At 31.9% G+C, this 20,290-nt stretch overlaps 3 protein-coding genes across 3 annotated transcripts; 1 reads left to right on the top strand and 2 right to left on the bottom strand.

The window, feature by feature from the left end:
* The first annotated feature begins 817 nt into the window (after positions 1-817).
* On the top strand, positions 818-2,658 carry LOC132703344 (uncharacterized). The gene is made up of 2 exons (XM_060672530.1): positions 818-1,210; positions 1,264-2,658. Exons 1-2 carry the CDS (start codon positions 925-927, stop codon positions 2,034-2,036), a joined length of 1,059 nt encoding a protein of 352 aa, XP_060528513.1. The 5' UTR covers positions 818-924; the 3' UTR covers positions 2,037-2,658.
* A 62-nt stretch (positions 2,659-2,720) lies between these two features.
* Positions 2,721-10,250, bottom strand: LOC132704197 (pancreatic triacylglycerol lipase-like). The gene is made up of 9 exons (XM_060674081.1): positions 9,976-10,250; positions 9,813-9,919; positions 6,765-6,923; positions 4,634-4,879; positions 4,296-4,566; positions 4,087-4,193; positions 3,861-4,026; positions 3,433-3,763; positions 2,721-3,377 (listed from the first exon to the last, which is right to left on the bottom strand). Exons 1-9 carry the CDS (start codon positions 10,085-10,087, stop codon positions 3,302-3,304), a joined length of 1,575 nt encoding a protein of 524 aa, XP_060530064.1. The 5' UTR covers positions 10,088-10,250; the 3' UTR covers positions 2,721-3,301.
* Positions 10,251-11,153: 903 nt separating this feature from the next.
* On the bottom strand, positions 11,154-18,110 carry LOC132703054 (GTP-binding protein Di-Ras2). The gene is made up of 3 exons (XM_060672094.1): positions 17,721-18,110; positions 17,023-17,280; positions 11,154-16,948 (listed from the first exon to the last, which is right to left on the bottom strand). The coding sequence occupies exons 1-3, from the start codon at positions 17,856-17,858 to the stop codon at positions 16,754-16,756; spliced, it is 591 nt and encodes a 196-aa protein (XP_060528077.1). The 5' UTR covers positions 17,859-18,110; the 3' UTR covers positions 11,154-16,753.
* Between the last annotated feature and the right edge of the window lie 2,180 nt (positions 18,111-20,290).

The following is a 20,290-nucleotide window of genomic DNA, read 5'->3' as shown; positions in this document are numbered from 1 at the left end:
TATATATATATATATATATATATATATATATGACTCGCGGATGGAAAAATGTGATGACACTATATTCCGGGATATCATCCGTTCGCTTGTTGAACTCCGACTGGAATCCACGGAGCGAACGTTGAAGATGCCAAGTGAGATTTTGGCGAAACGTCTGCGGGATTCCAGTCGGAGTTCAAGCGAACGGATGATATCCCGGAATATAGTGTCATCACATTTTTCCATCCGTGAATCAATACGTGAAAAAAAAAAAAAATATATATATATATATATATATATATATATATATATATATATATATATATATATATATATATTAGATCATTATATAGTCAAATGTCTAGCTTTTGGCTGCAGTCTCTCTTAAGGTCGAATTTATAGTCGTCTAATTATAGCCGTGCTTAAGGCGGGTATCGATTATTCCCGACTGCTGTGAGTTCCATCAACATGCGCGCCAAAAGGGACGTTCATATGGAACGCGTGCCAAATTTAATTTATGCGTGGCTATACCGTGCGTAACTGCTGCGTATTATCACGCGGCGGCGTTCATACTTTAAAACATTGAAATACCTTTAGGAAGGCGCTTCTGCCGCTTTCGTTATTAAAAATCGTAATATCGAAAGCAAATAAAATAAAAAAAGAAAAAAGACAGTCATTTTTTTTCACATTTCGTCACAATTTCGTCAGTTTTGCAAACGAAATTTCAAAGTCAACTAAATATGCAACAATGTCATGCTTTGATAGGTGTCATATGCCTCCTTTCGTTCTCTAAAATTTCACCGACGTCCATCACCTAGCCCAAACTTCTGTCAGTTTTAAAATTCAGGCGGGAAGGAAATATTGATCGACAGAACAGCGCTTGTGCTTTATGGGGCGTTATAATATAATTGAAGAAAATATCTTCATCTATATATTTCAAAAAATATGTTATTTAAAAGTGTATTTTTGGTGATTTGTATTTATATATACGCAATAAATGCGGCGTTGTTGTTTTGGAGTAATAAAAAGTTACATATATCACCGCTGTTGCCGTTTGACGATGAAGATTTAGAAAATTTGGTTCATAAATTAGATAACCCGAAATTATTCACATTTAAGGTTCATTTGCAAAGTCATAGAAATAATATACCTACGAATATAAAACAATTATTGAAGGGTTATCACTCTGCTTACAATCCGAATGGGAATATTGCCACCTCCAAAGCTATTGGTAAGTCAAATGTGTTTACTCAGACTAACCGGAACTAAATGTAACATTTTTAGAACTAAAAGTGTCAAAAGAATGTAACGGCATTGATATTTCGAAAATCCAGAACCATCTCTTTGGCGTAAATAATACCATCAACTTTATAGCTGTGATAGATATCAGTTATAGTAGACGAAAGAGGGACCTTTCCAACGACTTCGCTTTGGATAAACTAAATAACGGCTCTATAGTTCAGGAAGCTGTTATTTATAGAGGGCAAAACCAACAAACCAAGTTATACGCCTTGCTTTACTCGTCCAAACCACTGATGTTGACTATTAATAGAACCAGAATATATCTTGGCAACATTGCGAAAGATATGATTAACGTAGATACAAGGCTAAACGTAAACATTCCTCTTGGAGAAGGAGAAAAAGTGTCATTGCGATTTAACTTTTCCTGGTCCCGTGGTTACTGGTATTTACCATCTGTTCGAATAACCCATTCGAACACAAAGATAAATGAAATATTGTCTACCGAGGAGGACATTATGGCACCGTCGGGATTTTCATACCATTGTAATGGTCAATCTATATTTTCCAATGCTACTGCGGATATTGAGCTACGTATTTATGACCTTCAAGTTCAAGTCAACTCCAAAAATGGAAAATTTGGTGACGCTTACGATTGCGTTCCATTTATGACGGTGCCTATATGGTCCGGTCTGTTTATAACTTCAATTCTGGGACTCGCCTTGGTTGTGGCGCTAACTGCACTTATGGACATCAAGACTTTGGACAAGTTTGACAATTATAAGACCAAAAATCTTTCGATTACAGTTTTCGATTAATTTTTTCTATGTATGTACATAGATTCTCTATTTTACCATTAATCACAAATCTCATATATCAGACATCTTTTGTCTCCTGAAAATATCTACATAGTTATTTATTGGGATAGTTCAACTGGTACAGCTACACAATTGGTACAGCTTTGGACTGAAACATTTTTATATTTCAACATTTTGGTTTTAAATACATTTTTGACTCCCCAATAAAGGAAATCTCTCCAAGCATGTTTCCCACCTGAAGTTCCCTAAAACCTGGTACGTAAAATGTTAATGAAAAAAATCTTTCCACATAGTTTTGTAAATGTAGGTCAAACATCTGAAAACTTTAATGCTATAACTGTTTGGATGTGTTTTGGTCCTTAAAAGATTACTCTTATTATTTCATGTTTTATTAATTAATTGCTAAAGCACAAAGGAGTAAGGTGACGTTTCAGAGTATACGGAAATATTCACATGGCTTCAAATAATGATTTCAAGATACACGCGAAATAATTTTCAACAATTTATTTGGAATGACAATGACATAATAAATAACGATAAAATGGTCTGTCGTAAATCGAGATGTCAGTTACATACTAACTTTTTAAAATTACTGCCAGAAGCATCACTGTATATATATATATATATATATATATATATATATATATATATATATATATATATATATATATATATATATATATATATATATATATATAAAATTAGGAACTCATGGTATTTTTTTTGTGTTGTGTCTCAATCCCAGAGTTTGTCGCACCCTGTATAATTGTTTTATATAAATTAAACCAGATTTGTTTCTGACAACACAAAAAATATCATGACAAGTTGCTAAATTTTTCTTTCTGTAGGCTGTCTCTATGGAATATGAGTCCAAAAAGTAATGGAAGCTGCTCTTTAACAAGTTAATTTAATATTTAGTTTTAGTTTTATTTTTATTTAATAGGAACTTGTGTCCTTTTTTCGTGCTCTAAATTTCAAAAAAAATTTACTTACATTAAATGTTTTGAAGAGGTCTTTTGATTGGTTACACTCCAGATCTACTTAAATTTAGTAAAACATTTACTAGACATATTAAAAATTTCATGTTTAATAGCAACTTGTATGGTTTTACCAATGTTCCTCTTCTTAGCTGTCCATAAATGAATAATATAATCCTACACAGGAACAATGAAGGTTACTTAGATCTTACTTGCTAGAAGTTTCCCAGTTCGCAAAAAAGATGGTTCAATATTGTAAGTGGAAATCTATAAGAAATCATAATAATGTTAACAATAGGAAGAGATAAGAAGTTGGGGTACACCGTTAATGAGGGGTTTCTGATTCTTTGGACACACATTGATGCTGAAACAATTGACAAGAATATGTATTTGTTACATAAATAAAGTTAAAAATATACCTTTGCCTGGCCTCTAAAGATTCAACAGTTATCTTCTTTAAGTAAATCTTGGGGGTAACTAAGATTCTCCAGGTTAATGGATTAAATAAACTGCTATTATACCTCCATTCAATCTCTACTGCTTTAAGGTTCCTAAGTTCGTCAGTAGCAACTACGCCCACATAAAATGCACCTGGCTCATAATATCCACTTATAAAACCCACAGGTGCAGTTTTGGAGCCTAAGCCATCACTCATACTATGCATTGTAAAAAACAACTGACCAATTTCACCTCCATGTTTCTTGCTTTCTGAACTATCTGATACTAGTACTATTATTCGGTAATGACCCCCTAAAAGTTTTTCAAATTAAATTTAGTTAACAAGCAATAAAAATATAATTGATAGATTATTGGTATTGGTATAATTTTTACTGAAAAAATCACTAACTGCAGTAGGGTTTTTCACTACTAGTCATCAGATACTGGATTAAACTGGTATCTTTTAAATGTTTTTTACCATATAACTTGTCATAATGCCCTTTTCCATAAAATCCAAATTTTAGGCATTTTTCTCCACTCTCTCCGCAATCCCAACATGAACCGTTAACAAGTTCCTAGAATCAGGTATATACTTTTAACACTAATTCTTTTTTAAAAATATTAAGCAAAATTACTTGATAAGAAGCACAACGAATACTTAAAAATTTACATGATGGGTTAATACTGTCAAGAAATATTTGATGAGCTCTAGCATGGTTGCAACTAATGTACTTCTTCATACCTGAAAATAGTAAATAACTATATAGAGTTTGATCAAACTGATGTAAGAAAATAAAGGTAACGTGTAAATTCCGACCTAGGTGAATATCAAGTTAATGATTACCATTAAAAAAACTTCCTTTTTCATCTTTGATGAACTGCATAACACTTTTTCCACAGCCCGGTTGGTTAGTACCTCCATTTGGATAATAGTCAACATGTCCTATACTTTCAGTCATACCAAAACTACCCTTTATAAACAGACTTGCATCAGTATGAATAACATCGACATATTCGGCGGCGCTTTTATCTAACCTTACGGGTTTGTTGGATTTTGAAAAGTGGGGTTCGGCAGGATCCAGGGCTGTGATTCGACCTAATTTGAGGCCAAATTCCTTAAAGGTTTAGTATAATAAATAAATATTATGATACAGATATCTTTACTATTGCACAAGTGCTGACCTCTAAGGTGTAGCCCACATAACCAAACATATGTGCTCCAAGTGAATGTCCTATACAATGCACGTGACTCAATTTCAAATCTCCCGTATATTGAGCGATATCGTAGAGAAGATGAGCAGTTACAGATCCAATTAATCTTATATTGGCGACTGCTTGGGTATACGGTGGGCTTGAGCCTCCATGCCAATCCACAACAATTACATTACAATCTTCCACATTTAAAATAGCTTGAGCCATTTCAAATATCTGATGAAAACACATAAAATACTTTTAATGTTACCTAACATCTGTTTTTTTTACTCTTCTCTACAGCCACGCAAGCCATAAACGACAAACCAGAAAAATTATTAACAGAGCAGGTAGAATCGGCCAATTGTAACAGGTATGGTCTGTTCATAGATATAAGAAAGTGACCAATTGCGTTTGAATGGGATTATCCAAGGGTGGTTATTAACATACAATGCAACAAGATTATTACCTAAAGTTTCGGAATTTAAATTCAGGTAAAATTGTGATCCGTAATAGAAAATAATTTTATCTATCTAGCTGTGCTTAATATTCTTTGGTTCTGAATACTACTTAGTTTAGGTTTAACACAATGTGTTGAATCGTGTGCGAATTATGCAAAATATGTGCGAATCTAGTGTAGCTCAGGAGATGCTCCCGCCCAAACGTAGAAAACACTATTATATTGAGACTAAGGAAGTTATAAACAATGTTTATTTGACTCTCATTGAACGTGGTGCCAGCAAGCAAGCATCTTTAGAAGAAACGGCCACATTGACGAAAATTCCAACATCAACTGTATGGAAAATTGTGAATAATCCCATTTCAGCGATGAAAAAAAGAAGCGATGCTGACATTTTCTCGAGTGTAGATGAAAGTGATCAAGATATAATACGGCGTAAAATTTACCAGTGTTACGAGGTACAAAGCGTGCCTACATTCTATATCTTAATTAGAAGGCTTGAAAAAGATGAAACCGGTGTTAAATGTGGCAGAACTACCTTATGGAAGTATATTCAACACATGGGTTTTAGATTTTAAAAAATTGACAAAAGGCAAGTTTTAATGGAATCTTTTATAATTCGGAAATGGCCACTGCAATATCTAGAAAAAATTAGGATTTACAGAGAACAACAAAGGCCAATTCGACACTTATGATACACGGAAAAGGGTTGGGTTGACTCAACTGATAAGTGTAAACCAAACGCGCCATCAAAAATAGGTAAAAGAATAACTATTTTGCATGCTGGCTCTAAAGATGTTGGGTTCCAAATGGACTTTCTCTGCCTGCGAAAAATATAAAAAATTCTTCTCCAGATTACCATGAAGACACCACCGCTGATTTATTTGAAAGTTGGTTTAAAAACAAACTAGTTCCAAGCATTCCTCCTAATAGCGTAATTGTAATGGACAATGCAAGTTATCGCAGTAGACAGTTGACTAAAACGCCTTCCTCATGTGACACAAAAGCAAGAATCCAAAACTACATGTATAATAACGACATTTATTTTCACGAAGATTATACCAAAAAACAATTAATTGAGGTTCTACAAAGCTTGAACTTACAAAAGGAATACGTCTGTTATAATTATGAAAAAAATTTAGGGCATACAGTTTTAAGGCTTCCACCTTACCACTGTATATTTAATCCCATTGAACATGTTTGGCACCAACTAAAATCTGCCATTCGTCGTAACAATGTTTTCCCCGTGTTAACTCCAATGTCCTCAGACTTATAGAAACCGAAGTTTTTAACATCCCTCCACAAAGTTGGGCAAATTCTGTTAAACATATAGAAAAAGCAGAACAGTCGTATATCCATATTGCAAATAATATAGAACAAATAATAATTAGAACAGGCGATTATAGCGATAGTGATACTGATAAATTATGTGAATATTTTTAAGTAAAATTGGTAATTTTATTTTAGATTTAAACATAAATACATACATAAATAAATAAATATTTAAATAATAAATAATAAATAATTAAATTCTAAGCAAAGTACGGACCTGTTCGGCCATATATCTTTCCTTAATTCGTATCAGTTAGTCACTTTCTTATATCTATGAACAGATCACATGTGTGTACTTGTTATTGCTAATTATAACTGAGTTGTACCTACCCAATCAATGCTCCCTCCTTCAACAAATCCATGAGAAATGACATATATGGGTTTTAGAGGTTCTATACTGGAGGATTCAACATAATCAAAATCGTTAAGGTTTATATATTCCGGTGAATGGCGTTTCTCTCTTGTAAACAAAAAATAGTTAGGATCTATCTAAAACACAAATCAAAGTTTATTAATCTCACATTTAATATTATAAGAATAACACAACAATAACGATTAGTATTGTAAGGTACCGTAACATAAATCAGTATATCCAAATAAAATAATATGTTATCATACTGCATCAATACAAATAATGAATGAAGAACCACTTGTTTTCCAACTCTTCAACCGACAGAATGCATTTTCTAATATGGAGGCGATAAAAATGGTTTGAGCCAATGTTGTTTATTCTACAAAATAAACAGCCTAAAACCTGTGTTGCGTGCCTATTTAATAAATTCACAATTTACTTCTTCGGGATCGGAAAAATCATATCACAACTCCAAGATGCGATATATATTTGTAAGTAACTTGCTATACAGGGTGTTATTTAAATAATAACACATAATTTTATGAATGAATCTCATGGGACAAATAGCAAAAATACTCGTTATAACGGTTGAAGTCTGGTACTCCGGAAAAAATGCTTCAAAAACTTCGTGTAAAATGCTAGTTCGAATGACAGCGATAAGAAAGGCAGAAAGGTTTGTGGATGCCATTTCCACGCGTATTAGTTAGCAAGTGACGTTACTTGATCTGCTAACACGGCAAACGGTTCCCGATAAATGTTTGATATAAACATTGCTAATATGATAAATTCAATCCGCAAAAAATAGTCTCATCCACTACTAAGCAACAAATTGAAATGCTATTAATTTAATCGATCCAAATTACAAAAGAAAGTGACTCACCAATGCAACTATTCAACAAGTAACAGTTTCATTTTTATTGTTCTGGCACTACAAACAAATTCTCTCACACTTTTATTTGCAACAAAAAAATAACTCTACTGAAAAATCATAACATTAAACAGTCGTTCTTCACTAGCACCTTAACAGTATATTTAAACCCATTTAGGCGTATTAGTTCTCTTGTGTTATTAACAAAGACTTTGACAAATTGTATATTTTTAAGCAAGTAACCACTTAATTTCATTCGTTACGACAGGTTTAAAGTAACCAAAAATTATGAATGTTCCGAGAGCTATGCAATTTAGTCAATGTCCGCAAAAGTGTTGTGTGTTTGTTTACTATTATTTCTTATACTTGTACTCTTATGTGATAATTTTGCTACATTGCTTATGGTTGTGTTATAATGTACAGTAAGAAATTATTAACCGATATTTGGAATGGATACATAAGAAAATTACATCGGGTGAGTTGGAAAATGTACAACTATGAAACCAGCATATCTTGTTTATCGTCCAATCGAATAAATATCTAAAATTTAGGCTACTTGTTACTATTAATTGAAATCGTTGCAGTTTGTAAACATAACATAACCCGAAGCATAACAACGTTACAAATAAACGGTATTGTTGGTTAGTTTCATACCATAACCACGTACCAAATATAATTGTATCAAATAATTAGTTTTTGGGTTGTTTGATAGGCATTGCGATTGTCAATGTGACAGTGAGATGCTCGGTTGCGGTCATAGTCCATTTTTGGGCTTGATAAGGTTTAGAAAAATAGTCGATGTGGACCGAAACAAATATGTAACGTTGCAAAAATTAATAAACATCTATAAAATAATAACATTTTCGGTTAGTGTTGTGTCAATCGTTCATTTTGCGAGGACCGAATCAATCAGTGACCGATTTCGAAAAGGATCGAATCATTTCAATACTTTTTGATGCCAACATAAGCGGCAACAGTCACATTCATTTGAATTTGAATTATTGTTATGTTTTCTGTTCTAGTTGATTTTATCAAAATAGGTGCTACGTATTGGGTTGTACCACTAATACATTAATTTGTATAAATTAAATACCTCTGTGGAAATAGATATTTCATTCAATGTTCAATTCAACATATAAGCAAATCTACCAATCGATGTCGCAACTCAATACGATTGATTTGAATGGTTTAAGATTTAAATGCGTGACTGAGACAGGCCACGGAAAAGGAATGGGAAGGTGATCGAATCGTTACGAACAAGCGGGATTCGGGCGTTCGATCCTATGATTAAATCAAAGTGACCGAATCAATCGCGATTGACACATCTCTATTTTCAGTTATACAGGGCGAGTTGGTTGATATTGATGTGAATGAATTCACCAGGTTTGTTATTGATATACACTTTAAGCTCTTCAGATAGAAATACCGACCATTGTCTCCAGAACATATACTCAAACAAGTGCTTGAATAAATATTCAAAAATAAATTCGAAAGAACAGGAATTGTGATCACGAAAACCATAATAATAAATTTAATGTGACACAAGAGACTGTAATTTAAATTACCAACGTAATTCCATTTCAATTATTGTAAAATCACATGGCGAGGTTTATTTAATTGTTAATTGATGTTTCTATCTTGATTTTACAAGAACTCAAATTACGTTTATAATTTAAAGTGGGTTCAGAGTTCAGAGTTTTTTTAATATCTCTTAGCATTTGCGTTATTTCAGCAATGTTGGCGCACTCCCTATTTATGTATAAATATTAAAAGCTGCAACTTTACGACTGGTCTGACCTTTGAATACAAGAATGTAAAATCTACGAAAACCGACAAAATAAATGGACCTTAATACTGAAAACAAAAATTGCAAGTAGTCCAGAAGTTTCCTAGAACAATTAACCAAATTCAGCATTGGTCCTGTAAATGTTTCATATAATTTTTTTATTCAGCCCTTTCCTTGTCACCTCGACCCATTCAAGATAAGAGGAAATATTTTCTTTAAGCGCTATTTTGAAGAATTAAATTTGGATGAATTAAAAATTGTATGAAGACGACACCAATTCTACTGAAAAATTTCTAAACTAAAAGCTTGATGTAATAAATCATAGTAAAAAAATATACACGCCTTATTATATAATAATAATTAGGCCTTTACCTCATCTAAATCCTTAGGGAATAATGACACGGGCCTATGTTTGGAAGTCCAAGGCGGAGAAAGCTCAAAACAGCCGTACATCCCGTAGCACTTTTTTGCGTTGGTTTCTAAAATTCAAACACTTCAAGATTTCGATTATATGAACTAAAAGGCACTACCTAACCTTTTCCAATTTGCATGTAGTAATAATTATACGAACTTTCTTCTTGGATAATACTTTGGTTCATAACATACATTAGCGTGCTTAAAAATACACTGTTATTCATGACGACCATGCTGAATTTTCTAGTGAAAATCCGAGATGTTTTCCAAATTTATTAAACTAATAAATCACTATTCTGAAAATCCCGTGGACGGCAATTGTTATCGCGGTTCAAAGTCCAAGGGTCAGAGGGGTGGATGGTACATCATTTATTTTTTCGCCATATCATAATTAGCGAGATAAATAATTTCGTTGACAAATTTTGCTGTTTCCTGTCAAGATAATAATCTTAATTCAATGCATTTTTGGTGGGGCACTAGATCGCTTAGCTATTCCAAATAAATAGAGTTCTCTGAAAAGACGTTTGCTTTTATAGCGAGATTTAGTTCAGTATATCAGTAAAGACACTTAATAATGTTAATGGATTGAAATTTGAAAAGATTAATGTACAGACTGTCTACAAAAAACGGCACCCTTTTATTGGATTCTTGATTATTATCCGATTTTAAAAATTCGAAAGTCAGGTGATATCGTTAATATCGTAAAGATGAGCGACAATAATCAACATTCACTTTATTTCTGATAACGCTCAAGGCAATCGCTTCATTACCTGGAGGGAAACGAAAAGAATATACTCATAGCAATGAAATTTACGACCATTATAAATACATTTTATCGGACCGCCTGATAATTGGGAAAATTTCCTGTTTTCACCATCTTAATGTAAAAAATCTAATACTCTTATTTCTAAAACTGTACATGTAAAGCACGAGCGTTGTTTTAAGCTAAAGTTTAATGTTATCACTAGAAAATAAGAACAGTCATGAGTTTTAAAGTTTGAATCAATTATTTTTTGTCATTTTTAAATGATCTCTTCCCGATCATATGTAAAAATAAAACGAAAATATGTCGAAAGAAATAAAAGAATGACGCCCTCGAGTAAATGTGCGTGTTGACATAAAAGGTCATTTCGATTAGTTTATTCGCTTTTTTCTAATATCAATAAGGTTTGCGGCATAATATGTAAGTAAGCGTTTTTAAATGTATAAAAAACATACTTCCTTCAATTGGTGCCTATTTTCGAATAAAAACAACATTTGGGAAATCACCACGAAGGAAAATAAAAAATAGTTTGTTGGTAGGAATAATATTTAATAAATTTAAAGGTAATTTTGAGTAAACCGTAAATTATCTACAAGTATACAAATTTGTTCCATAAGTTCACTATATAATAACAATTTCCTGTGAAATTATAACAATTACAGATTTGACAGCTCCATTTTGAGGACAAACAATCTGTAACTTTTATCAATTTAGTTTTTCAGCTACGTACAAGCAAAAATTCCTCTAGTTTGATGTAAAGAATAATTTATAAAACAGCCTCTAACGAGCGGATTTTTTTTTATCATGTTTATTTGTTTCTCTATCGACATTACTTTATTAACATACTTCGTTGCATAAATACGTTACAAATTGATCACAATTGCAGTTCATATAGTGAACACTATAAAGCGTGAATATAACAATAATTATTTAATAACACGAACAACTTTCTTTGCATTAGCACCCAGTCTAAAATTTTAATTAACAGTCCTTAAAAGTACTTCATTAGTTTATCTGATTTTTTCAATTACTGCCCATCGCTAAACATTATTTGGTAAAACACTCATATTTGTAAACGTTCAAATGATATAATTTTATAATTTTTATTTCTATTCATTGGCAAATGCTCGTTATACCTAGCAGTGGCCCCACATATTCATGGTTAAAATAAATTTAATAAATCGAAAAACGTGGCCTCATTTCTACCAACTTGTCAAAAATCACTGAAGTACTTTTGAGGAACCTAACTTAACATTACAGGTCCTCCTAGAACTATAACACTATTATAATTCAAAACTACAAATACTGATATGCTATAGTGACATGATCCAATTCGCTTGAAAACGCAAAAAGTTGTATTGAAAAAACGGAATGAAAAGTAAGCTGGACTTAAGAGGGCATTGCAATCGTAACAATGACATGTTAATGTCAAGTGATCAAAAAATTCGATATAATTCGATTACAACAACTAAAAGTATATTTACTACACGTTGCATATATGTCGTTGAAATCGTGAGAAAGAGAAGAGAAATGAAAGAGTATATCCTCCCATGTTCGAAGTGAGTGAAAACCGGGCAAGGGAAGAAACTCTATCATAAGAAAAGATTTAAAATAGAAGAAGAGCTAAATATTGTCCACAACAGGGGCACTTTATTGGATAAGAGTCGTGTTTCAGAATGAAATTTGTTTGCTTGCCCGGTAGTTAAAGCTTGGTCTCGCAAGGAAATGACGCAGTCTTCAGTATTTATAAAATCATCGACGCTCCAATAGTCGAACTATAAAACAAAATATTGTCGCCAACTTAAAGATGTGGTATCTACCAGTTTTATTTGTTAATATCGATTTAACTCTGAATCCAAAAAAATGCTAAAAAGCATTTGTGCTTTTTTATTTACAATTCCTCCTGCACAAAGGAAAAGTAAAAGAAATTGCAAAATAATGAACAACAATAATAATTAAAATTACTATTTTGCAATCTAATGAAAAATGAATAAAAAAAAAATTAGATACCCTCAATACCCTCAATGTGTGTAGCAAAATCAAACAAGCCATCCATTCTTAATGCTAGAAGACTATAAAAATCTATATTTCAGTAGTATCAGAAAACCAGCACTTGTGTTTATGCAAACAAAAGGCGATTTATGGCGAAGTTAAGCATGATTAAGTAAACTAAATTAGTCGCATCGACATTTTTTAGCCGAATAACCCAGGTCGCAGCTAGTTCAAGTAAGAATCGGGAAGCGACAAAATGTTACTGAAAGTAACCTGCTGTTTGGTCGTTTGTCTCTTTATATTTAATTCAATAATTCTTGAAATAATGAAAGTAAATTTCGGAACACAGTGGAATGATAAATTGTGACGTTTTAAAATTTGAGGTTTAATTATATCTTTCTCATATATGGTATATAACGCTGTTGTGCCTTCTATTTTTTTTGTATTTATAGTAGAACAATTGAGTATAATGCATATTACACTGAACCGTAATGTGACTTCCATAAATTTGTTTTGAACCATATAGCTTAGATAATATAGTGGGCCCACTAGTAAAAATTGATGCGTCTCAAGTGGTTTTGATATTTTCGTAGAAAACGGACTGTTTTTTCCCGCATACCTCTACATTTCACCCACTAACTAAACTAAACCTATTAACGATCTGTCAACAGCCACGAGATTTTAAATCTCGCGCATGCGCATGTTGAATGGATCTTCTCAAAAACGTTTTCATAGTTGCTTCACAAGTTTCTGTATTATAGGCATAAGCAGGGCTCTCTATATCTCTATTAGCTATATCAGCTACGAGCTATATTATTTTCTAATCATAAAAGACTTTTTTGGCGGCATAACGTCTCCACGTCGTTTTTCGAATTTGGCGTATTTTGGTCACAAATATTTTTTATAAATATTGTTCTAAAAAATTTATGTAAAAATTGGACATTCCAATTTTCTTCAAACTCGGCAACAAGTGTGCTCAGGCCTCCCTTACTTATACCCAATGGCAGATAGCAAATATAAACATTATTTATTTAAAAATTATCGCTATGTAAGATGAAATTTTTAAATTGACTTTTTATTTTACTATATATAAATAAATATTAAATATATGCGAATTAGATTACACAAAGCGTTTCATTAACAAGTTATGGAAATTAAACTTCAACTTTCTACACCCTGTATTTCCAAAACAACCATCATTGCAATAAGAAATATTTGGGTCAAATGTAAATTCATTTGTAATAGCTGTAGTTGGAGAATTTGTGGAGTTAAAGATTTGTATCTGGAACTTTGGAGTTTCCAAATAAGGGTTTTGGGGATGTTTTCTTCTGGAAGCATTCTGAATAAGCTTCTTTTTTATTTTGTTAGAGCAGTTTCACTTTAAGTGGCACAATTATGACTGGACTTCACAAATATTTACGAACAATCAAAGTATGCATGAACAATTTGTAGAGACATAGCCACAACGCTATAAACATATATTCGGGAATTAGCGTGAAGAATACGATTAAACATCGCCAGTACTATTTTAAAGGAAGTATGCGTTTTAGCCTTGATTTATAAAAAATCAATTTCTTATTATGAGCGGAAAAATCAAGAAAAAAAAAAGGAAATAAATACAAATTATACAGACAATGCAAGTTATCTAGTCCTATGGTTTATCCAATATAAACTCGTTGATATTGTTTAAATAATTTTGTGTCAAGTATTTGGTATTTGATTTGATATTTTATATTAATTCCAAAGAGGTTTCAGCCAAATTAATCTAGGTATAGTAATGTAATTTAAAATGTTTTCGGTTATTTCCGTAACATAGTACAATTTTCAATAGAAAAAGAAAAATTGAAGTTTTCGTTTTTAGACGTGACCAACACGTTGGACCAGATAACGCTATTGATATCATATACAACCTGAATTATGGTTCACATTATCTCTTTTCCCAAAAAAACAATATTGTATAAAACCTAAAACGAACAATCAATCTAGACAAAGTAAATAATTTCTTAATTAAAAACATCTTAACTACTCCCCAGTGTTATTAACAAACTTTTAGTCAATAACACAACACAAACTACAACAGCTAAAAGTAGTAAAATACTACCCTAAGTATAAAAAAAATCCATATATTAAATGCATTTCTGAACAAGTAAGTTATGTCTAAACCACAGGAACTACAAAAATTCCTCTAAAATGTAAGAACACCATTCAAAAAAAGTTTTTCACCAAAAACTAATGCTCAAATTCCTTTGCATTCAAAAACTAAAAATTATTTACGAAAAATCAATACAAAGGAGTTTATATTGGACAAACTAGAAGACACTTTAAAACAACACTTACAGAACATGAAAGAGTTTGTTTTAACGTACTTAAAAAAAGAACCTTGGATGAGATGAGATCAGAAGGTTTTTAACCAGTTTTAAGAGTTCTGTATGAAGAACAAGGCAAAGTATATATGTTAACAAATAATAGAATTGTCAGAATAGTACACTAAAAATATTTTTAGTTCTATTTTACCCTTATTAACTTCATAGTCGTTTGTAATTTTTATTCGATATATAATTAACCAAGATCGAACACGAATAGCAATAGACAATTTGTGTTTTGTATACATTTACTTCCTCTTTTTTTCTTTCCTTATTTTTTTTGTCTTCTTTGGGTTTGTTGTTAAAAATTTTATTTTATGCAAGTTCATTGCTGCTCATTTACTAACACTACTTATTTGAAATATATATGATCTCTTTTAGCAATAAAATTAATATCGACAAAATAAAGTTTTTTTTCTATAAACCCATCATTTCCCTTTTCTGCTTTTCTTAAAGAGAAGAGACTAAATTATTGTTTTTTTTTCACCAGTGCTGATTTACAGAATACTACATAAACAAATTGAACTGAACCTAAATGTTTAAGAAATTGCTGATAACACTTTTTTACTGCAAAAACAAACCAAACAACAGAGAGCAAGTGTCCTTCAAAATGCCTAAAATTATTTTAGACAATTTTTGTGTCTAAGTTCTACTTAATATAGTATTACAAAACTACAAAATTTTGTCTTGTATTTGGTCCGGTGTGAATCTGTGCGCAAATCATTGTAATGGATTCACAGGTACTTTTAGGCTCTATATAGAATGATTGCTTACTATTTTAAAGAATAACACCATGTTATACCATAATACTTCCTTCCAATTCTAAGAATTAAGGTCAACTAAAGTCAAGTATTGTGAAACATCTTCCATGAACTGGAGCAAAATCTTTGTTTTCATATTTGTTAACAAACTTTTTTTTCAGACTTTAACTAAGAATTACAACTAAATTTATTAAAGATATTTAAATTTTCTGAAGCTGCTCAGCATGTGCATTAATCGTGGGTGTACAACATATTTTGATTTTTATTTTTGCCACTATGAGCAACCATCAAAACAAATATCGTATTTGGCTCTGAATAGGCAAAATTTGAAAATAATTTTGATTTGTTTGCTTGACTTTCTGAATCACTTGACCTGAACTGCAAATTCTCCTCACAATGTTTACTTTTAAGGAAGTCTTTATATTAAATAAATCAGCATATTTACATTTTACCTACAAACGAGAGTGTTAATGTGGACTGAGATGGTATTATCCATATTAAGTTGATGGGTATGGTCCGAAATATGTGGCCCCTAAAGCTTAAAATTTAGGAAATGCAAAATTATCTATTCTATTAAGTCTTTGATACGCTTTATGTGAAGGTTAGATGGGGAATATATCAAAAGATGCATATATTAATTCTAGTCAAAACAATTTTTAAATCACTTACAGGATGAATATAAAAATAAAAAACATTTGCTCTTTGCTGCTCGTTTGTTATTTCTGCAATTCTTTGTTTGGCACAAAAATTTTTCAATTAAACAAACCTAAATCCAAAACCACTGTGTAATATCTCATTCAATGTATGTGAAATAGAATTTATATTACATCTGGCCCCATAAAATTATTACTTTTTTAAATCTACTTACCTTATACAATCAAAACCAAAAAGCCCAATTTTTCTGAAAATTGGCAACATTGGCAGATAATAAAAGCATTAGGTATTTTATAAATACTTATGACACATTGCCATTCCCACGAAAGATTAGAGATAACTCAAATCTTGTTTTCTTTCTTTTTTTTACATCAATTCACATTTATCTTTCGCAACCCGACTATGTGCCTTACCGCCCACATTCAAGCTTACATTTCGTGATTTCTCCAGATTCAATAACTCTTGAAAGAGCTGCTTAACATTGTGATTTGTTTTAGCTGAGGTTTCCATAAAACTGACTCCCCATTCTGCTGCCTGTGCCTGCCCTTCTGTTGTAGTTACCTGTAAAAATTCAATATAGCATATGGCAGAATGTGGCAATCGAAATTCTATTCAGTGGGTAAGTTATAACTTACTTCACGTAATTCTGCACTCTCATCACACTTATTGCCTGTTAACATAATTGGAATTTGACTCAAATCTGGACCTTTAAGTTCTTTAATGAGTTCGTAAATTGGCTTCAGCTCTTCTAAACTCTGTCGGCTACAGACTGAGTATACAAGAATGAAGGCATGTCCCTTGCTTATAGAGAGTCGCTGCATAGCAGGGAACTGATGGGAACCTGTTGTGTCCGTAATTTGTAGGGTACATATATTTTTGTTGCAACTTATAACCTACAACGGAAAGAAAGCCAGTTTCAGCAAATCACATTAAAAATTTAAAACAATGTACACATCAATTATGTAGGTAACTTGATTATATATAATGAAATAAGTCAAAATCATTACTTCAATTCAATCTTAATAATTAATTAATTAATAATAATATTTGTTAAAATCATATCTATATTACAAGACATTATTTAAACCAACGTTAACTTCATAAAAGTAAAGAAAATTTTGAGAACTTGACTAAATATATCTACAAACTTAACAATAGGGCTTGATCAACAGAATTATTTTTGACAAATAATTACCTATACTTACTGAACAATAAATAACTTACCAATAAGAAAAAGCAAAACAAAAACTATGTCAACCAAAATCAAGCAATACAAAAGGCTAAAATAAAAAACAAATACAAAATAACGTAATTCTAAGAAAAAAATACTTACTTGTCTGTACGTGTCCTCGATAGTTGGGATGTAACTCTCCCTGAATGTGCCCTTTACGAATCTTAATACTAATGAGCTCTTACCAACACCCCCGGCCCCAAACACCACTACCCGGTAATCGTTACTTTGCTCAGGCATCACAAGTGTGGATATTCCTTTTTATTTGAACTTGAATTAGGTTATATTAAAACATTTAAGAAATATTGGTGAAGACGGGTTTAGAGACATAGCGAAGAAGAGTGAATCTCCCAATAACAATATGAACAATAAAATCTGGCGAAATTTAAAAATATCGAAGAAAATGTTGCTTTAAAATAATGACAAAAAAATCAAAATTATGTATTGATTCCTTCTGCTTTGACATTTGACAAATTTTAAAAAAAATGTACAGACATAGAATCCTTTGGTCGGTTACTCGAAGAGATAACGATCACAGACCTCTAAAAAATATTCTAAGGATATCAAAAAATATCGGCATGCCAAATTCCATTAAAATTGAATATAACTTTTCCTTTCCAAGTAAGACCTCGTACTTCTGAAGGGGACAGAAAAATCATAGAATATGGTCACGACATACACATTTGCAAATAGTTTGCGATCGGTCGAAAATATTTAATATTTGAAACTGTTTTTTTTAACTTCCGGTTTCCTCTTGCGTCGGTTTTTATTGAGTCGAACTAGCTAACGTTTCGCCAATCATTATGTTTGCTTCTTCAGAGCTTGACTGCATCTGGCTCGCATTTTACTCTGTACCTGCTTTTATATTTTTTGATGGGTTGGGGGGGGCGAACGCGGTTAAGATTGCGACTCAGGTCTCTACCTGTCACCAACATGGGAATCAATCATCCGAGACGGTGTTTATGCCTCTCATTTAGCTTCGTCTCCCTCAAACAATATAATAGCAGGTACAGAGTAAAACGCGATTCGGTTTCAGTCAAGCTCTGAAGAAACCAACAGGATGATTGGCGATACTTTGATTCAACAAAAATCGGCGCAGAAGGAATCCAGAAGTTTTATAAAAAGTGTTACAGCCTGTGGAAGTTTCTTTGAAAAATTTGTAAATGTTTGTTGAAGTGTTTCACCGTATTGGCTAAGTTTTTGTAATAGATGTGTGTGTCTTGCATGATGCTAAACGCATCAAAGTTGCATTCCTGTAAATTGTAAATTGATGAGGTATTACAGCATTATTCAGCAAAATTCATTTTTTGGGTTGAGAATTAACAGATTTTATTTTTTGTCTTTACAATTTAAGAATTTTGTTTTCTATTTAATTGCAATTCAATTCTGTTGATTGTAATAATTTTTGTATTAACTTTGTTGCCGTAGAATTTCCGCTGATAGTCTGCTTATTTTTTATACTACACGCATAAGTGTGATAAGTGTTTTCGTGATAATTTTGAAGCGCTAACAACTGATACACCCAAAATAAATACATTCCTTTGGCAAATAATTTTACAATAACAATAACGATATGTAAATAAAACAAAGAAATTTTTGCTAAGGCAACAGCCTCTTTAAAAATTTGATTTCTTTTTGACTTCTTATGTCTGAAATAGAAAAACTAAGTGGATGTGCATTTTATTAGGATACATTTTCAAATTATTGCGCATTTTTTTTTTTTGAAATGATGATGATGATGATGTCATTTGGTTCCCAAATGCCACAGTTAAGATTTTAACAATACTTAAACTACAGAGTTTACCAAAATCAGTGTCTGTTTTGTTAAGCTTTTAAGGTTAATTTTTAAAATTATTTTCGTATTATACAAGTTGTGCATTAAGCGCAATAAAGTATTTTTAAAAAATTAAATCTGTATATTATAACATTCTCCGAATCTAGCGGTTGAATTTGCAAGCAGCAAGCAACAGGAAGATGAGAAGGGATGTAGGCCCGAGAACACCAAAACGGATTGAATGCATTTTAAAACATAATATAAAAAAATATTTCCCTACTTTCAGTACACTTGATTCGTGCAGTCATTTGTCAACTTCGTCACAGAATACTACAATCACAATACTCCCATAATAGTCTGTGGGTTCGTTATCTACAGTTATCTGCATTTCGGACGATTTTGGTAATTTAGTCGCAGATTTGGGAGCGGTAGAATGCTTTCGTTATCAATGGACTTGTATTGTTTTGCAAAAATGTACTCTAAAACTAATTGTCATAAAAAAAAATAGTATGCAACACGTTGACAAATTTCTTCAGTCATTCGTGTAACTTTTTTATTAAGCACTCGTGCCTCTCGTGCTAAATGAAACTCCAACTAATTGGAATCAAAGATTGACAAGAATAGGTAGACTGTTATCATATTTGTGAAAGATCTTTGCGTTGCGAATAAGCAAACAGCAAGCAGTAAACGTCTGCATCGAGGTGCCGTTCAACATTTTCCATTTCGCTTCCTTTCTTTAAATCTCATAGTAACTTTGACGCACTTGACTTTTAAACTAGGATGAGATACTTTTTCGTTTTCTGTTTAAACTTTGTATGGGAGCACACGTCGACTCGCGGCTCGAAGGTCGGCAACTCACTATCAGTTTTTAGCCTTAAAGTATGTAGAAATATCGTGT

Source organism: Cylas formicarius, unplaced genomic scaffold (genome assembly GCF_029955315.1).
Source record: "Cylas formicarius isolate icCylForm1 unplaced genomic scaffold, icCylForm1.1 PGA_scaffold_6__28_contigs__length_40554024, whole genome shotgun sequence".
In the NCBI taxonomy this organism is placed as follows: Eukaryota; Metazoa; Arthropoda; class Insecta; order Coleoptera; family Brentidae; genus Cylas; species Cylas formicarius.
The sequence above is the reverse complement of the archived record's forward strand: the minus strand, read 5'-3'. Positions and strand labels throughout refer to the sequence as shown.